This window comes from Hippoglossus hippoglossus, chromosome 14 (assembly GCF_009819705.1).
Source record: "Hippoglossus hippoglossus isolate fHipHip1 chromosome 14, fHipHip1.pri, whole genome shotgun sequence".
Lineage (NCBI taxonomy): Eukaryota > Metazoa > Chordata > Actinopteri > Pleuronectiformes > Pleuronectidae > Hippoglossus > Hippoglossus hippoglossus.
Genome location: NC_047164.1, coordinates 24,787,548 through 24,808,332, shown reverse-complemented (window position 1 = coordinate 24,808,332; position 20,785 = coordinate 24,787,548). Strand labels below are relative to the sequence as shown.

The 20,785-nt window shown below is 41.3% G+C and overlaps 2 protein-coding genes and 1 long non-coding RNA gene across 3 annotated transcripts in view; 2 read left to right on the top strand and 1 right to left on the bottom strand.

Annotated features, from left to right (window-relative positions):
• The window catches only part of hlcs (holocarboxylase synthetase (biotin-(proprionyl-CoA-carboxylase (ATP-hydrolysing)) ligase)), a 28,720-nt gene extending 24,323 nt beyond the window's left edge, over positions 1–4,397 (top strand). Inside the window, 2 exon segments of the mRNA XM_034607694.1 lie at positions 825–1,038; positions 3,996–4,397. Of these exon segments, the coding sequence (XP_034463585.1) occupies positions 825–1,038; positions 3,996–4,167 (386 nt within the window). The 3' untranslated portion in view covers positions 4,168–4,397.
• Positions 191–19,874, bottom strand: LOC117774950. The gene is made up of 3 exons (XR_004616142.1): positions 19,793–19,874; positions 16,348–16,351; positions 191–202 (listed from the first exon to the last, which is right to left on the bottom strand). It is a non-coding gene; the product is annotated as an uncharacterized LOC117774950 (long non-coding RNA).
• The window catches only part of LOC117774944 (CXADR-like membrane protein), a 53,344-nt gene continuing 45,291 nt past the window's right edge, over positions 12,733–20,785 (top strand). The window contains exon 1 of the mRNA XM_034607695.1: positions 12,733–13,157. Coding sequence (XP_034463586.1) covers positions 13,124–13,157 — 34 coding nt within the window. The 5' untranslated portion in view covers positions 12,733–13,123. The remainder of the gene's footprint in view (positions 13,158–20,785) is intronic.

Genomic DNA, 20,785 nt, shown 5'->3' with positions numbered 1-20,785 from the left:
CAGTTGCTAAAGCTAGTTGGGAGAAGAATGAAAATATCTTTTCCACTAAGAAAATCATTAGTGCCATTCTTTGCTTTTTCACAGAAAAAATCAACTATTGATAAGCAATGTACTCAGCATCTATGCTAACACCCTTATATGACCAGCAGTTGTTGTTAACAAACAGCTTCTTTGTGTTGTCACATCTAAAATAAGCCTGTAGCTGCCAGTAGCTCTTCCCTAATAGGACACTGATTAGTCTGAATCATTGTGGTTCACCCACAGGCTAATAATCAATAAATAATCCTGAATAGATAATGGTTATGGGTCAATGCCTCTGAGAAAGCCAACTCTCTCAAGTATAGATTGATCAGCAACGTGACATATTTCATGTCTGAAAAGGCTTTTGTTTGAGTCTGCCACATGCCTACTACACAAACTCTAGCCCAAATAACATTCGATTTTTATGTTTTTAATTGTCTTGTCCTGTCTTTGTCATTGACATCAGGCCTCTTACTAGCAGTATTTGACCATTGTCTTTCAGCAATGGGAGATAGACCATAGGCAGTTGGACTGTGTACATTCGAGTGCATTCATATTTCAACTTTTACAAACAAATGGCTTTATTAGTGATCATTTTGGTGTCATAGTAAAGGGGCTTCATATGCATGCAATCATGGGTGCTAACCTTACAGCTTTCTATTTATAATTATAAGGGTTGGAACAAATAATTAGTCAACTATAGTAATTATAAAACCCTTTTCAATACTTTATCCAGTGTGCACCAGTCAAATACAGTCTCATTTTGTTTGCTCAGAATAACATAAACATATTGTGCTCTACAGGCTGTGGGTTCAATGTGACAAACAGCAATCCAACTGTCTGCATCAATGACCTGATCCAGCAATACAACACACAGCATAACTGCAGTCTGCAACCGCTTTGCTGCGCCCAACTCATTGCTCGCACTGTCAGCTGTCTGGAGGTCCTCATCAGCAGCTTCCAACATGGAGGCCCAGATGCAATCCTGCCCACATACTATAAGAGATGGCTACACAGGTGAGCACTGCAAACATGACTCTGGTCTTTATACTCATGTTTCACTTCTCATTTTGAATCAGAATCTGATATTTTGATACAGGTTGTACACGCATACAAGCAATTTATTTAGGTGCAAGGGATGCAACAATCAGAATAATGTATTAATGACCACACCACAAAATTGGTGGAATTATTTGTTGCTACAGCATGTAAAAGATTGTCAAACATGAAAAATATAACAGACATTGACATGGACAGCAGTAACACTACATAATGACACTTGACAATATATGGACAGGACAATATCACATACAGTGACGTAATGGTGCGGAGTGTTTCAAATGCATGTACATCATGATTGTTGCAGAGACTTCAGAGTCCTTATGGTTTTGGGGGAAAACCTGTTTTTGTAATGGGATGATTTGGTGGGAAAGGCTCTGTAGCGATTATTTTTTGTTTCCCTTGTGATGGTGCATTTGTGGTATCATGATTCAACAGAAGAGAGCGGGGTGCAAGTGATCTTTGATAAATTGTTGACTGTGTTGCAGTTTTTTTTGTATTTGACTGTTGAGGCTGCCTATACCAAACTATTATGGAGGTGAGTATGGTTCAATGATTGCTGTGTAGAACTGGAGAAGGTGGTTATGTTTGACTTTAATTGATTGCGTTGTGTCAGGAAAAAGAAAGTCTTTGATTGGCTTTTTTGATAATGTGGTCTGTGTTGGTGTTTCATTTGAGTGTGTTATTTATGTGAATGCCCTGAAAATTAAATTAATCCGTCATGGTTATGGATTGACCAGAGATGAAACAGGGGTTTTAGGTGAGAGACTGCATCTGAAGTCCATAATGACTTCTTGTGTTTTGGATGTGTTGAGCTGGAGGGTGTTGTCCTGGCACCAGGTGACTGTATGGGCGACCTGCTCATGGTATTTATTTCCGTTGTTGTTGGTGACAGGTCTGATTATGGTGGTGTTGTCTCCATATTTCAGAATGGTAACTGAGCTATGGATTGATGTCATGTGGTTGGTGTAGATGGAGAAGAGCTAGGGTGAGAGGACGCAACCCTGGGGACCCCTGGACTGAGGGACATAGAGCAGGATGATATATTGTTCATCTTAGCCCCCTTCTGTCTTCTCCACAGAAGACTACAGATCCAGTAGCATAGACAGGGGTCAATGTCCATGTTTAGCAGTTTATTGAAGAGATGCACCACGTTTATTGTGTGTAAGGCTAAAACCAAGTGTTGAAGACAGTGATGTAGGGCGAGGTCGAGAGCATCCTCAACAGTCCTAATGGCAAGGTAGGCAAAGTGGTGGATGTCCATCAGTAGGGTGGTGACAGACTTGAGATCGGTAAGTGTGATGCACTCAAATGACTGTGATCACAGATGTTAGAGCAATAGGGCTGAAGTTGTTGAGGCAGGAGAACTTGGTTGATTTTGGCATGGAGATTATGGCAGCTTCCTTGAAGCATTGTGGGAATGGGGATACAAAACTGTACATAGAATATAATTGTATTAATTTATTAGTCCAAGAAAAATGAAGCCAGTTCATTTGAAATATATAAACATTTGACTAATTATGCTATAATTAAAAGTCCATATTAAACAACTGACTCCAACAAAAGTCAGAACACACTTCATCAGTGAGATTCTAGTTTTTAACATTCATACTTTTGCATTTATTTTTGATGATGAATTGGATCCTCATAGGCATGAATGAAACTAGTCTATAACACAGATGTAGAAGTTATTAATTTTCATATAATAATAATAACAATAATAATAAACTTTATTTGTATAGCACTAAAACAGAGACAACATAGCAAGTAAAGTAAATACAAACTACAGTATATAACCACTATGGTGGCAGTGAAAAAAATTGTCTCACTCGACACATTCAAAAAAATGTCCATAGAAAAATCTTCAAGAAATAAAACAGTATTTATTATTTAAGAAAAGTATCATAACACTGAAGGGGAACATTTTAAATTTTTAATAAGGATTCGAAAGCAGTAACAGTCTTTGCACCAGGCCTTGAGGATGTGAGGTATTGAAGTTCCTTTTAATCTTGGACCATTTATGCCTCTCCTGGCTCTAATATATTATAATGTGAAATACCCTATTGAAAGAGTCTGTCTTAAGAATTTAAGCATAATGTTAATAATGCAATAAGATAATATTATCAGCTGTCATAAACAACTGGAAAGAATATAAACAGTTGTTGGCCATAACCGCTCACTCACTTATTTTGTGCGGAGAGTACGATTTTCTGTGCACATGTTAGTGAATAAGGCCCATTGTCCTCTCCCCAAAAAACCTCATCCCTTCAGTAAGTGCTGTAGCTTCAGAAGTACTGCTTTAAATGTTGTACTTCAATTAATCACATGGCAACGGACTGTCAAGTGACACTTAAGAGTGTGGAATGTGACAGACATGTATCTGCTTTACACCCTGACTCTGCTCCTGTAAAACAGCATTGCGGGGAGCAAGAGACAGAACTGTTGTTACAGCCTAGGCCAAGAGGAGACTACGGACAGTCTTGGCTCCACAGTTTTCAGAAGGTCAAAAGATGATGATCGGACAGCTTTTTCTGTGGAAGATGAGGCTTTTCTTGACATTATTGATAGAGAGGTATTCAAACGTACTCTGGACAAAAAGCCAGAAATGAAGGAGCATTTCATTGGTTCTATGCAGAAAATCTTTTAAAACCAGCATCCAGAAACAGCAACATATTTGCAAGGCGATGAGGAATGTTGGTACTTCCCAATATTTGGGGTCTAGCACCCACAAAAATCAGGAAAGATCAGCGTCGTGTTTGACTTGAGCGCAAGGCATGAAGCTGTCTCCTTTATTATTATACCAGGTTGGGAGTGTACTGGCAAATTCGTATACATAGTTGTATGTCATAGTGAAATCTTGAATCCTGAAATCCTGAACAAAACTGTAACAATTGCTCTCTGTTCTCTGACCTCAGCGGGACCAAGGTGCATCTTTGGAGTGAGGATGGAATAGAAGCTGAGGTGTTCGGACTGGACCACAATGGCTTCCTCCAAGTGCACAGTGAGGAGCATGGCGTGGTCTCAGTGGAGCCTGATGGAAACTCCTTTGACATGCTGAAGAACCTGGTGGTCATCAAGCAGTGCTAAGACCAAACAGAACCAACTACAGAAAAATCATCTCTTTCTCCTATCAGCTCTCAACATAATATAAATATTTTGGGTTACTTTTGAATCCTTATGTTCACCTGACATACATTTGAACTGAAATGTGTTGGGGGTAGGGATGTGCGATATTAGGAAAACATGCGATATCGATAACGTTGTTTAATATCGCGATGATGATATGACTTGCGATAATAAACATAAACAGATTAGCGGCTCTGTCAGTAATTTACTGTTCCTCTGTGTCTCTATCATTCGCGCTGTTTGCTGCACCGACTGCGTCAAACGGAGAGAGGAAAAGAGCAAGCGAGCGAGCGGCTGATAAATGCGCTCCTCTGAAGAAAGATTTAACTCATTAATAAGAGAATCGATCATTATGTGATGATCAGAGTTGATATTGTGGCAACAAACAAATCAACTTTGAACCTGGAGAGAGAGAGAGAGAAAATTCGTAATACAAACATATCTTTAAATCTTGACTTATAATTCTGCTTTGTATTATTTTCTTGGTATCTATGTATGGGAGTATGGGGAAATTATTCAGACAGATCTAAATGTAAGATCCCAGATTTCATTCCATCACACAAGAAAAAATTGGGTGTGAATAAATAATTAAAATTTGAACTGTTGTTTGAACATCCTTTTGCATACCATAACCAGTCCAGAAAGACATTTTATCATTGACTGTGGTCCAAATACAGATGACCCATCCTTTTTTAATAATCTTTTCTCTTCCCTCTCATCCATTTCAAACTTTACTTTTTGTAAACCTATCACCAGATGGCGCTTCAACACATCCCTCCAAAAAAATGAGTTTGACAGTCAGCGGGCTTCCTTCCTAGAAATGAATGATTCCCCAAAGTCATCACCACTAATCACTAAATATTTCTTTCTCCACTTACAAGAACAAAAGAAAACAAATTGAACTAGACCTGCAAGCAAGTATGAGCGGGCCCTCACCTGGCGACAGTGGCCGTTTGCCTGCCATCAGCCCCACTAAGAGGCACTCGCTTGGGACTCATTGGGAAGGATGTTAGTGTGTCCCTGCATCCATTAAGTGGCACTGGAGAATGCTTGCTGATCATGTCTCAAGATTCAGCTACAAGGTCTGGAGTCGTCTAGGAATTTTTCAGGTAAAAACGTTTAACCCAGAGGGACTACTTCTTGGACACCAAAATGTAAATATGAAATTTCCTGTTATAGTTAGAGGGCGCTATGACTACTATCGAATATTCGCATATGTATATGTTCACGGTGGGACTTCTGTCAGACATGTGAAGTTTGAGGCAGACTGGACAATATACATGGATGATGTAAGAACTTCCTAAATGTAAAACATGACATTTCCTGTTGCAGCTAGTGGGCGCTATGACTTGTTGAATATCGTCATGGACCTGGTCAGGGTGGGACTGTTGTCGGACATTTACATTTTGAGGCACACTGGACAATATACATGGTTGTTATAAGCATTTCCTGTTTTCTGGATCATCAAGATTCACCATCATGACAGAAAACCTTTTAATGGAAATGTCTCTAATAAGACAAATAACAAATTTGAAGTTGATCGGATGAAATCTATAGGAGCAGGTTTTTGTAGCAAGTGTGAAAACGCCCCAAATCATGCCAAATTTGCACATTCATCCAAAATACGTCCCCTTCTCACTCAGAAGGCAGCGCAGGTTCTGGTCCAGGCTCAGGTCATCTCACGCCTAGACTATTGTAACTCCCTCCTGACAGGTCTACCTGCTAGTGCCATCCGACCTCTGCAGCTCATCCAGAATGCAGCAGCTCGACTGGTCTTTAACCTACCTAAGTTCACTCACAATCTGCCAATCGGCTTGTTGCTCCCTCACTGCTAGTTAAACACTCAACAAAATCACGACTGTTTGCTGTCCTGGCTCCTAAATGGTGGAATGAGCTCCCCATTGACATCAGGACAGCAGAAAGTCCACACATCTTCTGCCGCAAACTAAAAACACAACTCTTCCGACTATACCTTGAATAAAAAAAATAAAAAAGTTTAAACTAAAAAATTTAGTAGTACTTAAATGGCACTTACTCATAGCACATTGTAGTTTGGGTTTCTCGAAGAAAATTTTATTTTCTTGATTCTTGTTGTTCTGGGTTTGTACCCTCATGGTTGAATGCACTTATTGTAAGTCGCTTTGGATAAAAGCATCAGCTAAATGAAATGTAATGTAATGAAATGTAATGGTGGGCCTCATCACCAATGATGACGACTTAGCCTACAGAGAGGGAGTGAACCAACCTGTTGTCTTGTGTGACAACAACAACCTGTCACTGAACGTCAACAAGACAAAGGAGGAAGCACCCGGTAAATACTCCACTTAAAATCTATAGCTAATAATGCTGTGTAATCAGTGCGAAGACCAGAAATCCCTCCAGAGAGTGATGAGGACGGCAGAAACATTCATCAGAACCAGTGGCAGCTCCTGCCAAATTTCTCAGGGGAGGACAATTGTTGCGATGATGGCTAAGGTTGCCTGTTTAATGGGTAAATAAACTCAAGTCAGTTAGACATTGTCTCATTGCATTATGCACATTTGCATAAAATGTGTTATTTTTCTGGTCACCTCACATAGCAATACCACCAGTAACCACAAGACAAGGATTGTTCCTTAGGCTACATACTGTACAGTCATTTTGTAGACAGGTCTTCAATTTGGCTCTAAAGTGACTCCACTGTGGCCAACAGATACAATGTCAACCGTCAGTACCTTTGAATATAAAGAGAGACCTGTTTTGCCATTGATAAAATAGGTGAGTCATCAGATAACATTTTATTTAAGGTTCAGCAAATCAAAAACATGTATTTTGTAGCTAGCTGTGTTATTAAACAAAGAAATTAATGCTGGCATCTCATTCTATTTACTACAGCTAAAAGTGCAGATCAAAAAAGTATCCACTAGATGGCAACATAAGACAAGGATTGTTCCTTAGACTACATACTTTCAGTATGTGTGGACAATTACAAGTACTCTACTTCAGTACAGTTTTTAGGTACTTGTACTTTACCTGATAATTTCCATGTCATGCTACTCTATACTCTTACTGCAATACACCTCAAAGAAATTTTTTACTTTTTACTATTTTTACTTCATTTGATAACTTACTTACAGATTCAGATTTTATAAAGAAATTGATGAGTTAAATACATTGCATTGTTGTAAAATAAACTACTAAAAGTATAGAGATGAGTGAGCTCCTCCACCATGACAAACTATAATAGTACAAATGCTACTCACACATTAATGCATTAGAATTATTAATCCAATAATATGATACCTAATAATATAAAACTCACAGGGGGCATTTAAACCTAACCCTAACCCAACGTTGACAATTTCAGGCAACTGTCCATATGCATCTTTGATGTCTCTTGCTTTTTCACCTTCCCTGACAGATGATGCATGTAGTTGTCCACGCTGTGTCCGTGCTGCCATCGGGGTGAAATAAATACAGGGGTAGCAAAACAAGGAGTTAGCTAGTTCGCATCCTGTTAAACATGTTTTCCGGTCATACCAGTTCCGTAAAAAGCCCCGCTTATAACATTTCCCTCATTATGTAGATGCTTGCTTGATGTTTAAAGGGCCCATATTTTACACTTTTCTTGGACTTAATTTGTGGTATTGGTACCCCTTAGATGATATATCAGTGGTTTAAAGTCGGAAAAAACTGCTGCAATGTGTATTTCCATGTCCTCTCTTCTGCCTCTCTCTGGAGCTGCAGACAGAACAGGCTGTTTTCGCCTGCCTCTTGAGCCCCTCCTCTGATTGGCTGACTGCACTTTGAGTGACACGCGACCAGGCCTATCACCGGTCTCATTCTGGCGCATTCACTCTGGTAAACACAGCTGAAAGTTACATTGTTATGTTTGGATACAGCTATAGAAGACCAGCGACATATTTACAGTTGGTTACAACAGGATGTTTCTGAACGGTAACTTACTCCGCCCTCATGTTTGTTCAAGTTTTAGCAGGACAGTCGGCCAATGTAGGAGTAAGTCCAGAGTTACAGTACGGAGTTTCAATACGGAGTAACATAGATGTTACTCCGTATTGAAATGGCATTACTTTTAGCGACACGATCGAGTTGCTCCCGTTAGCCATTACTGTGACAGTGGCGTAATCATAGGTACGGCGTGATTAGACCCCCCAGGTGCACGTGTAGCAGCTTACGTATGATGAAATCACGTTAGTGCAAGCCCTCCCGGAAGTCATAGGGAATGCATTGCAGTGCCTGCAGTTTGAAAAAAAAACGTTTTACAATGAAAGTCTATTAGAGCGATGTGGGGCGATCTTCAGCCATATGGAAATCGCCCCATAGTCTATTAAACAGGGCTCTGCGCTGCAGCTGATTGGACGATGATATTCAGAAGTAGCAGGCAGGACAAACTGTTGTTGTGCCATAATGCATTAAACGTGATACCATAAAATGGTGTGCCTTTCGGCATTCAATAAATTTGGTTATCAAAATAAAATATAAAATATTAATATTTTATTATTAATATTAAATAATAACTTGAATTGATTAAAGTTACCTCGGGGCACCACCCTTCAAAGGAAGGGAAAAGATAGCCAATTTATTGAATAAAGTCTCATAAAGGTTCTAACTACAAATTTGGAACTCTGATTAACAATTAAATTAATAACTATAACCAAAATTACCATATAGATAGTATAGATATAGATAAGTTGAAGGATATGGAGTTCTTGACAGTGTAGAGGTTGGCAAAATTCACTTATGCAACATTAATGAAAAAACATTTGTGAAAGAAAAACATTTATTATGAATATAATAAATTATAAAAACACAAATTACTAACGGTCTAATTGCTAAACAAAGATAGGTATGTGTGTATACATGTGTGTGTGTCTGTGTGAGTCAGCGTGCTTTCAGGATGGTGGCTGGCCAAAGAGATAACACCCTTCCCCCACCTATTGGAATGTTTATGACCTGTAGAGATAATGAGGTGAAGAGTTATGCGTGTGTGTGCCAAATTAGAGAAGGTTGCTAGATGTATGCAAGGAAGGACTGAAGAGCATAACTAGCATTAACTTTCTCAACAACTTGTAACCACAATATCACAACACCACAAATCAAACTTATAAACCTCACACAGAATCGAATAAACAGTCTTGCTTAGCCTAGTATAATTATTAAGCCCAGTTGTTACCCGTCCTTTGGAAAGGGGAAAAAGGAAGTTGCTGTGCAGTTCGAAGTCCTGTGAAGTCTTCCTGGTTTCGGTTGAGCTGTGTAGCTCAGTTGCTGGCTGAAGTTTGCAAGCAGGACATCGAGTCGCTGCTAGGACGTTGGTAGAGCTTGGAGGGCGAGGAGGTTTCCTTGGTGAGATGAGCTGGAAGCTGCACCTTTGTGCTCCTCTCGAAGAGTTGGATGGGAAGAGAAGATGTGAGCTGGAGAAGAGGCTCCACAGCCTTCCCTCCTGTAGAAGGATTGTAGGAAGAGGCAGAACTGGCTCGACAGCCTTCTCTCCCTGGAGGGAGTGTAGAAAGAGGGCAGAAGAGTTGGAGAACCTGGCTTATATTGGCCCGGTGACCTCACAGGTCCTGGGGTCCAGAGTGACCAATGGGAGTTGAAACCTGTGTCCCTGGGGGGGTTTTCACACCTCTGATGCTCCCTGGGAGACTGAGTTCCTTGCTCTGGTTTTTGATGGCCCCTGGGAGACTGAGTCTTGGAGGAACATGCGGCTTCAGGCTCTTGACTGAACATGTAGGCCGAAGTGTGGTTTCACAAAGAACCATGGCCCAACACTGTCTTGATTATTGTATAATTTAATACATTTCAAAAATAATAATGACGATTATAATGATAATTAACAACATTTATCACTATCGTCTTTTTTCCTTTTTTTCTTTGGGAGGGCGGCGCCCTATCGCCCCCTATTGACCAGCCGCCCCTGATCAGCTCCTGAGGCACATTTCACACCTACATGTGAAATGTGCCTCAGGATCCATGAGGTCACCAGGCCAATAAAGCCACAGACTTCAACACAAGCAGCCAGGACACAAAGTCTTGCCAGCAGATGCACAACAACAGGAGCCCCAAACCAGCCAGCAAGACCACTTAGCTGACTTCGCAACAGCACCAAACAGACCCTTCCTCCTCTGTTCCCATGGACTGGTAGCAAAACTAGGCTAGTTAAACTTAGCTCAGCAAAGGACTGTTATTTGATTAGTGTGATCTTGATAAGTTTGATATGTGTTGTTGTGATATTTGGTAGTAAGTTATTGAAAGTTGATGTTAGTTGTGTTATGCTATTCACAGACTCAGGTTCTTTCTTTGCATGCAACTAACCACTTTCTGTAACCTGGCACCAGCACCTCACACACACATCTCCAAAAACTTAACACCCACATGTGACCTAAGCCACATGGTCTAACCTTTCCATGTGGCCTTTGTCTTCATAGTGGTCACAGCAGCAATTTTGAATCACACACATGCACGCACGCGCACACACATGCACTCACATACACGTCTGTAAAGAGTAAGTACACTTTTGGTTAGTTTGGGTGTTTTTACTTTTATTATTTTCATAATAAATGTCTTTCTTAAACACACATGCTGTCTTTTTATTAATGTTGCATAATTTAGAATTTTGCCAACCTCTACACTGCCAAGATCTCCACATACTGCAACTTTGCTAACTACTGAGGTGGTAATTTTGGTTATAGTTATTAATTTAATTATTAATCAGTTTCTAAATTTGAATCATCGTAGATTGGTTCTCTTTTCCCTTCCTTTGAAGGGTGGTGCACCAAAGTAACTTTAATGTCAATTAAAGTTAATATTTAATATCAATATTTTTTATATTGATATTAAATATTTTTCTGATAGCAAAATTTATTGAATGCCCAAAGGCACAACATTGAATGGTGCCATGTTTAAGGCAAGGAATCACAACAACTGCTACAGCTTTGAGTTAAAATGTTCCATCTGGCCTATTGATTCTGAAAACTGAGCTTATTTCTGTACTGAGACGAGAGGTGGCTCAGGAGATGCAACCGCACCACCCGGTGTGCACTGCACCCAGGTCTGTGGATGCAGAGCTCTACGCTCTATGCTCTACGCTCTACGCTCTACGCTCTGCTCGATGTTCGCATGGACCTGAACCAGAATGTGATTGAAAACATTTAGTCTGAAACTGGCCCAACATGTCCGGTCCCGATGGATCCCGTCAGGCTCAGGTCGAGTATCCACAGACTCTCAGCTGAGGGCTCACCTGCAGTGCTGTGTTTCCAATGATGAGCTGCTCCAGCTCAGATAACTCTGTCCATCTTTCTTTTCATACACCTCATTGAGTTGAAGGAATGAACACGGATGACGTATTTCTTTTCTTCGTTACAGTTCTTTAAGAAAAATGAATTGCTCTTCAACATCTATCAGCTCCAACACCAACATGATGAAATAAACACAGACGCCAGAGAATTTGTAATTAAGCGGACCAGAAACTGGAAGACACTCAACACCAGCATAGAAACTCTACCGCCGCTAGCGTTTCAGCGGTGTAATTGCAGCCTGACTCACACACACCTGCACACAACTATGAAACAACCCAACCCAACCTCGCAATTTTTCCGTGGTCCCCTTGCGTTTGTTTCTTCCATTTTCACTCAAACGCCCAGGCCACATCACCTGCAGTTCAGCCACAGAACCGGGCTGCTCCTCTTCTGCTCTCTTCACAGCAGAATACACTGTGAAAATGATCTTGTAACTCCAGCTTTTCTGTTAACTGAATTGATTAATTTGTTTTAAAAAGGTTTTCATCAGAGTGGTCAGTATAAGGCTGGGTCAGGGATTTGGCTATGTACTGAAAATCTGTTAATTACTGAAAGTGAAGATATCAGAGTTAAACTCACATTGGACCTAAGAGAGCGAGGACAGGGACGGCCGTCGTCCCCAACCTAGCTAAATATCTGCTCTTAACCTACCCTTGTCTGAATTTCTTTTTCTTGGAAAATACCAAATTAAGCTAATTTTATTAAAGCTTTACAAACTACAAAATGACAATGCAATGACAGTATTTTACGTTTAAGATCTTAAAATGTCGTGTGTACTCAACTCAGCAGTGCGGTTTTTGTTGTCTATGGCATTAGCAAAGTATTTTGTTGGGCATCCAGCACAGTTAGAGTGATAGCCAATACCCAAAGTTTATATGCAATGCCTCCATCACTTTGATTGTACACCTAACATTTCTATTTTCAGTTCATATTTTCTATAGATCTTATGTATCAAACAAAGATTTGTAAAGTGATTTTGTGTTAATTTATGTTATATTTTTCAGCTTTATTCATATGTAATATAATAATTCAATTACTTTAGAAACTACCATATATAGGATGGATTCTTCCTTAAACTATTGCTATGAATGCAACACTTTTGTATAATAGTTGTTATTTTTTATTGTAAAATACATCATAACCTATACAGAAACAGACACACGAACATCATGTTTGTCCCCTAAAAGAATGCCTGTGTTGGGACGCAGTATTTCAATAGCACTGTATGTGATATAGGCATACGCCCATATCAACTGTAGAGGTCCCCCTTTTACCGACTGCTACACACACACCTTTGTTGCACCTCCTCTTCTGATTCCCATGCAGTGGAGCATAGGGCAGAGGAGGGAGGAAGGAGACGCAGCGTGTGGATTTGTGTACTTCAGGGAAACACCCCGCACAGGGTGAGCTCAAGGAGAAAAGTCGTATCACTGGAAATCAGTGTGATCAAGCAGGAAGAGGCTTCTGCTCTTGAATCAGTGAGGATGCTGACACTGTAGGCTGCACGCGTGCCGGATACATGCAGTACTCCGCAGTCCTCTGTCAGGTCACATTGTAGTAGCTGTAAAACCGGGCCAGTCCTCTTCTGCCTCTGCTGGGATTTGCCCTTGCTGGGATACAGGATGCCTCCTTCTCCTCTTCTCACACTGGTCTTGGGTAAGTTCAGTTGCTGCAGGTCTAAGGGATTTAATGCTGTGCGTGTGCGTTTGGGGTGCTGGGGGACTATTGCAGTCCTAACATATATTTAATTGTATTCACTTTTTACCACTAGATTTAATTTTAACACACTATCTAGCAGCACAACACACCACATTACAGTATTATAGAAGTTTTACAAAAATCACTGTAGCCTAACTGTGTTTTTCACTGATATATTATCAGTATTAGTATTAATAAATATAGAACTTATTGCACAGTTAAGTTGCAGAAAAAATATAGAAACATATAAATATAGAAATGATAGAGGAACTTGGATGGTGTATTTCCCAGATGTCATTGAAATGCATATGTGTTGCCAAATAGTCTCACTGTTGTCGAGGTATGTAAAGGTCATGAAAAGTAATACCTTGCTGGTTGTTGAACATAATAATCGCAGTTTTCCTTTTATTATGACAGCACTGCACTTATCGTTAGCAGTTAGTGTTGACTCTCAGTTTTGTGGCTTTTGAAAAGAAATTCCTTGTGAATGAATGGTGCAATATCTTCAGGGACTTTCTTTTCTCCCTGTATTATTGTTCTAGGTGAAACACAAAAGCTCTCTTTGTCACTCTAGATGTGTTAATCCATCCATGGTGCAAAGGAAATAGAAATCCTTATGCAAGGTGATATTTTTGTCACCAGCTCAATGAAGTTGTCCAAACTTGTTTACTTCAATGACAAACCACATTATGAGTTGAGGTGAAATACATCTCATAAGAATATAACCAAGGATCTAATTAGTGTCTACTGTGTGTAAGTTGTGTCGCAACAGAACAGCGCCTTGGCATCTCAATTAGTCTAGTTGATGTGAGCTTTCATTAGATGCATTATGAGAGTGAGTTTGACAGGCCATGGCAAAAACGACATGTTCTACCTCATGGCACTGCCTCCTTCACTCGTCGCTTTACCACAGATTAAATGCAGCTGGATGAATTGTATGGAGCCCCTATTAGTAAGCTCTACATATTCATTAATTGAAAACATTTGCAGGTGGTCCACAGTGTTGCATTTGTGACAATTCACCGCTCACATTGAAGTAAACCTTACACTTCAGTAGGGAGAGTTTCAAGGCATGCTGTGATAAAGCTTTTATCTTTCAACAACTGCCGGCTTTTGTGACCTTGAAAATAAATGTAATAACGTGTTATAGACCAATATAATACAATTGAAAGTATTTTTACGTGATTATTTTTATACACCATTAATGCTAAATAAGCTGTCCTGATGAAAAAGATTTTGGAATTGTCAGAGACTGAATAAAGATTTATGATGAGGAGGAAATGAGCCAGAACATTTACTCTCAAAGTGATCTTGTGCTCTATTTTTAATACACCTTGTTCGTGGCCTTTATATGTACTCATTTTTTGGGCCCCCTGTCTCATTCAATGATCAGCTGGCGCCAGCACCTCCCATGCCATATGACAATCCTCAGTGAGTTGATCGCACAAACAATGTGTTAAGACATGTCTGTCTCTGTATGTAGAGTAGATCAACAGTGGCAGGCCAGCGGATCTGTCAAGTGTGGAGATGAAAGAGGTCTCCAGTGCCAGAGGTTAGGATGTGACATCTTGCAGCGCTCTGGCCTTGAATCTTTGGCAGCCACTCTGACTCATTTCCCTTCATCCCTCTCTCTTTTCCTCTTGTCTCTTCTTTCGGCCTTTGCAGCGTGGCTCTTAGGTGACTTTGATAGTCAAGAGTCTCTGCTAGGTAGACAGCTTTAGATTTGTTGTTTCAGGATGAGAGACTCACACAAATTACAAAAGCCTATTTTTTCATATACCCCAAGTAAGAGCATGCAGGTAAATTTTGCTTTATTTGTCTTGGTTTGAGCTATGCCTTAAGAGATTTCTGCCTCCATGCTAAGACAGTGGGAGTGCCTGGTATTACATTGTTGGAGTTAATATAACAGTTAATATTTTACAATATAATCCTGGTTTATTAAGACTTGAATCTTACTTATATAATATTTTGGCTAACATTTTGGTTACAACCAGTGACGGCTTGTTAATACGCTCAGTGGCAACCAACGTTGCCACCAGGTTCTCCCAACAGCAGCCAGACACAAACCATTCTGGTTTCAACATGTTTATTTGAATAAGTTCAACAGTAGTAACTGAAAATCACAGGCAGCTCAGACTGTTAGTCTCTTCCATCTCTCATCTGTTTAAACTGTATTTCTGCTCCTCCATGAGTTTCTCCTCTTCTGTCAGCTTTCTCTGCTGCCTTTTCATCCAGGGAGAGTTAATTGGCACGGCTGAGTCTAGTTGGCCAATTACCACCATCACCCCTCCACACCAAACTCGACACTAAGCAGACATGTTGCTGAGCTAGCAGCTTGTTAGCTACCACAGGCTAACCAGAACAAACAACACTGAAGAGAATGTTCCGTGCACATTCCTTCTAAGAACGTTACTGTTCGAGACCAGCAGTTACGCTTTATTTTTCTTCTGACTGCTAGAGGTGCTCTGACGATCTACCACCACATACCCCCATCGCAAAAACTCTGGCTCATTTGGCCATCCCGCCAAATGACTATTCAAATTGCAGACATCTGTTCTTGGTGGCTTAAATCTGGGGTGCAATCTAACATGATTGAGGAAGATTTGGCTGTTTTGATTTCGGTCACAATTTATTAAGATTGGATCATGGCCGCTAAACGACTAAGAACGCCCCTCCAATGCCTCTTCTCAGGCTCTAGTAGTGACATTTCCTGCCTGTCTATAGTCTCCCCCTTTCTGAGACGCAACTCCTTCCTGGCAGCCAAATGCTTGTTGGGTTCAGGAGAGCTCTCATGGTTTTCAAGAAAAATTGTGAATTCTTCCAATCACTTATACCCCCTTTGATCAAATTATAATCTTTTAGAGAAAAGTATTTTCAGCAAAAACAAAAAAGTGCATTGCCAATGGGGGAATAAATTAGGCAGCTTCTACTTATTTTGTCACCATTCACCAATCTTCTAAAGAAGTAGTGGTTGTGGCATGCTCTGCCATCTTCTGCCGAGTCATCAGGGGAAGATGGCACACACCTGCGGAGGGGAGAGAGACAAGGGAAGGGGAGAGAAACTCAGAGGAGTAGCCCAGAAAAGTGACAGACAGAGCATTTCTCGGCCTTGACAAACTTGGTTTTCCAACAGTTGCAACAGAAGCACTAACCTGACGTGTTGTTGATGTTCTTGCAAACTCCTGGAGAAGATGAGGATATCATCTTAGTACACAAACACAAAGCGATTAAGCATATCACGGAGAACATCATTTACAAGATTTTGGAAAATGGCAGGGGCATTTGTGAGGCCAAACAGCATCACCCGGTACTCAAAGTGTCCCAGGGGGGTATTGAAGGCCGTTTTCCTCACTCTTCGCGCTCTTTGATCCGGAACAGTCGATAAGCGTTGCAAAGGTCTCATTTGGTGAAGATGGAGGCTTCATGCAGCATAACAAACGCTGAGTCAATCAGAGGAAGTGGATGTTTATTAAGAACCCTGCCCCCACAGGGGATGAAGAAGGTCTATTGAGTCCTCCAGCCAGCGTTTCCTGGCTGTATGGTTCCATGACCTCCTTTTGGGGTTTAGATAGGTTGTACAGCCTGCTGTGTGATCAGCAAGGAGTGTAATGGCACAAGTATAGGGTCAGTGAGGGGGTAATGTAAGGGCCTTGTCCTTACTTAACACCTCCTCCAGGTTGTGGCAAACTGGGGTAACATAATATATGTCCGGGGGTTTGGAAGGAGATGAGTGATGGAAACCTGGAGATGGGCAGGCTGATTTAAGTCAATTAGAGTGGCAATGAATGCTCCAACTATCACTACGCCACGTCTCCAATCGACACAGGGATTGTGGAGTTGCAACCAGGGCTGACCAAGAACCAGGGGATAGTGGGGTGAGGTGATAATCAGGAATTTGAGGATTTCTTGGTGATTGCCAGAAGTGATCAGGGTAATGGGTAGGGTTTGGTGGGTGCTTCTAGCCAGGTGTCTGCCATATAAGGCATTCACCTCTCTGGTTTTAAAAGTGGGGTGAGAGGGATGTTGCTCTGCGACACCAGATTAGAGTCTATGAAGTTCTCGTCGGACCCCGAATCCACCAGGGCCTTGAGGGGAGAGAGAGAGATTTAGAAAAAAGTTTGGCATCTAGCAAAGCTCTAGACGGGGTTCCTTGAATGGAGGATTGTGTATGGCTCAACAGGGTTCTCCTCTGACTGATGAACCTAATCCTTTAGCCAGCTAGGGTACTGGGCGAGGGTGTGGCCAGGCTGGCAGCAGTAAAGGCAGAGACGTTCCCTGAATTTCTGCTGTCATTCTGTTGCGGTGAGCCAAGCCCTCCCCAGCTGCATGGGCTCCTCAGGGGGTTTGGCAGAGGTAGAGCAGGGTACTGAATCAGGTGCCAGTGAACAGTGTGGGGTTCTAGAGAGTGAAGCTTGGGTTTGCAGACAACATGCTCTCTAATGCGATTGTCTAGTCTAATGGCTAAGGAAATCAACCCATTTACAGATTCAGGGTCATCCTTGACAGCTAGCTCATATTTAATATTTTCTGCTACACCCTGGGAAAATACACTCTGTAATGCGAGCGGGTCCCAGCCGCTCTCCACGGCGAGGATGTGAAACTCCACCGCGTAGTCGGCGACAGAGCGTGTACCGTGTCGGAGCGAAAGCAACCTACTGGCTGCCTCCTTGCCCCTAACTGGGTGGTCAAAAACGTTTTTCATCTCAGCTTGGAATTGCTCAAAAGATAAAACGGCTTGCGAGTCTCGTTCTGACAGCGCCGTGGCCCACTGAGCTGCCGGACCCGAGAGCTACAAAACCTGTTTTAACTTGATCAGAATTGTACATGCAGGATTGATTATCAAACACAAGAGAGCACTGGAGCAAATATCGTCTGCAAGACCCCAACTCACCGGAGTAGCGTTCTGGTGTGGGAATGTGGGAATTACGGGAGACAACAACAGCGACGTTGGGGCTGACTGTTCCTCTGAAGATGGTCCGGGAGATGAGTTGAAACGTGCGTGGAGTTGAGTCAACATGGCACCAACGGAGTTCACTGAGTCAACTAATACTTTGAGGGTCTGGTCGTGTTGTCCTAGCAGGTTTCCCTGCATCGCTATGGCATGGCGGAGTTTGTCTGACTCTGCAGGGTCCATAGCTGGCCAGTTCGCTCTGTTATGCTCGGGATGTGTTTTAGAACCCCAGCGCAGAAATAGAACAGTGAGCACGAGTCAAAATGGAGAGTTCAAGGGTGTTTATTTTTCTAAAACGCTGGATCTGAGATGTGGTAGCTGAGGGAAAATATATCTCTGGGAGGTTGTCAGCAAAGAAGGACGGCAGGAGGATCAACAGGTGAATCCTGGAGGAGACGAGGAGAAAACACTGTGAGTGTATAACAACACAAGAAGGTACTCTGATTAATTAATTTAAGCAGAGGGGCCGTGGACGAATCACTACCACGGTAGTGATGAGGACGAACTGGCGATACCTGGGAGCACGACCAGGGTAGATATCCTGTTGCTGATCAGCTGTCCCTGGCTGTGCCTCCGCCGAGTCATCAGGGGAAGATGGCACACACCTGCAGAGGGGGGAGAGACAGGGGAAGGGGGAGAGAAACTGGGGGGCACAGAGGAGCTGTGACATTCTGTGGGATGAGGCTCTGTTTCAGGCTCAGGCTGAGTAGAAGGACCACTGCAATGTCACACATGACATTAAACAAAGTGTTAACTATGAAACATTATTTTTCCCTCACCAGCATCAAGGGGGACACACTTGACAACTGTATGATGGTTCTGGTTGGGTTGCCGCTGTAGCTGGTTCAGGATCAGCTAGAGTAGAAAGACCTTCAAGCAGACATATGAGATAATATATAATAACCAGAAAGCGTTTATCTTATACTGACATACTGTATATCTGCAATGTCACACAAATAACACTGTTAGTATAAACTATGTAACGTCAATTTTCTCTCACCAGCAGCCATAGTAGGAGAAACCTGGGAAGGTGGTTTGGTTGTCACATCAGCTGGGGGCCCACTCAAAAATGTCAACATAGCTCCTACAGGAATACAACCGAAGCATACTATTACTTAACCAACAAGGCTTGACACTGAATAACCCGTTAAAAAAAAAAAAAAAAAAACTTCCATTTGTTCATTCACAACTACAAAATGTGTCTTAGCTTTGCTGTTTTTGTAATAAGAAATTATGTCTGGTCGCATAAATCCACTAGTAATGGTTACTACAATGTCTCTTGATAATTTTGAATCTAAGGTTTTGCATTGATCATAGCTCTCAGCCTACACAGTCTATTGGTTGAATGGTAGTATTGACACTGTGTCAACACTGTGCTTGCTGTCTGTGGGTGCATTAAGTAGAATGCTCACCATGAGCACTGAGCGCATTTTTGAACCATTTAACGTCCTGCTCTATCTGAGCGATGAGCAACTTCCATCATGCCCTATCAAACGTAACGAATGCTAGACTTAATATTGTAGCGTGACCATGGAGTGGAAATTTGTTGGAACAACGCCACCTGGAGGAGTTTCACCCCCAGGAAATTACTAAAGCTAATGGTGAAGTCACACAGTTTCATCAATTACCACAGGGCATAAACGTCTACGTTACTCCGTACCGCTGCATGTAGAGCATGCGGTGAGCAGCGTGGAACAGCTGTATCCTTGAGGAGTTGCTGTATGGAGGGTTTTCTGGGCCAAAACTATATATATATATATATAAATAAATAATTATATAAACACATAACTAAAAGGATGAATAAATACATAAATAAATACATAATTTTAAATGCCTAAATGTGTATTTATACATTTATTTATTCAGAACAAAATAAAACTGTCAACTTCAGTCATCAAAAGTCCGGGGGCGGGTTAAAGCTTGTGATTGGTTTGTGAACAGTGTTACAGACCCAGCAGGCTCAACCAGTCGATTCAGCTCTCTTGGATCGAGCTATGAGTTTGGTTTGCACTGTGAAGCTACAATCCAGCAGATGGAGATGAGGCAGAAAGAAGTTATACGATTCAAAATATTTATAATATGGTCTTTTTTAAATGATGATCATTTTATTATTATTTGGGAATAATGTAAATACTAGACATTCTAATCTACTCTCTAAATAAAATTCGAGATATATAAATAAATGTATAACTAAATGTATAAATACACATTTAGTCATTTATTTAGGCATTTAATTATATAATTATGTATTTATTTATCCTTTTATTTATGTATTTATATAATTATTTATGTATTTATATATATAGTTTTGGCCCAGAAAACAATTCATAATACTGTAGGTTGAGAGACTGTGGTGAAATGAGCCGAGCACACCGACACGGCACGTCAGAAGAAATAAAACTTAACCGCTGGTCTCGAACATTAACGTTCTTAGGAGGAATGTGCACGGACACATTCTCTTCCTTGCATCCCTCCACACTGCAGTGTTTCTTCAGTGTTGTTTGTTGTGGTTAGCCTGTGGCAGCTAACAAGCTGCTAGATCAGCAACATGTCTGTCGCGTTCGGTTTGAGTTGAGTATCATTGCGTGTTTAGTCTGCAGTGCATTTCAGGGGTCTTTTTCCACAGTGGCACCCA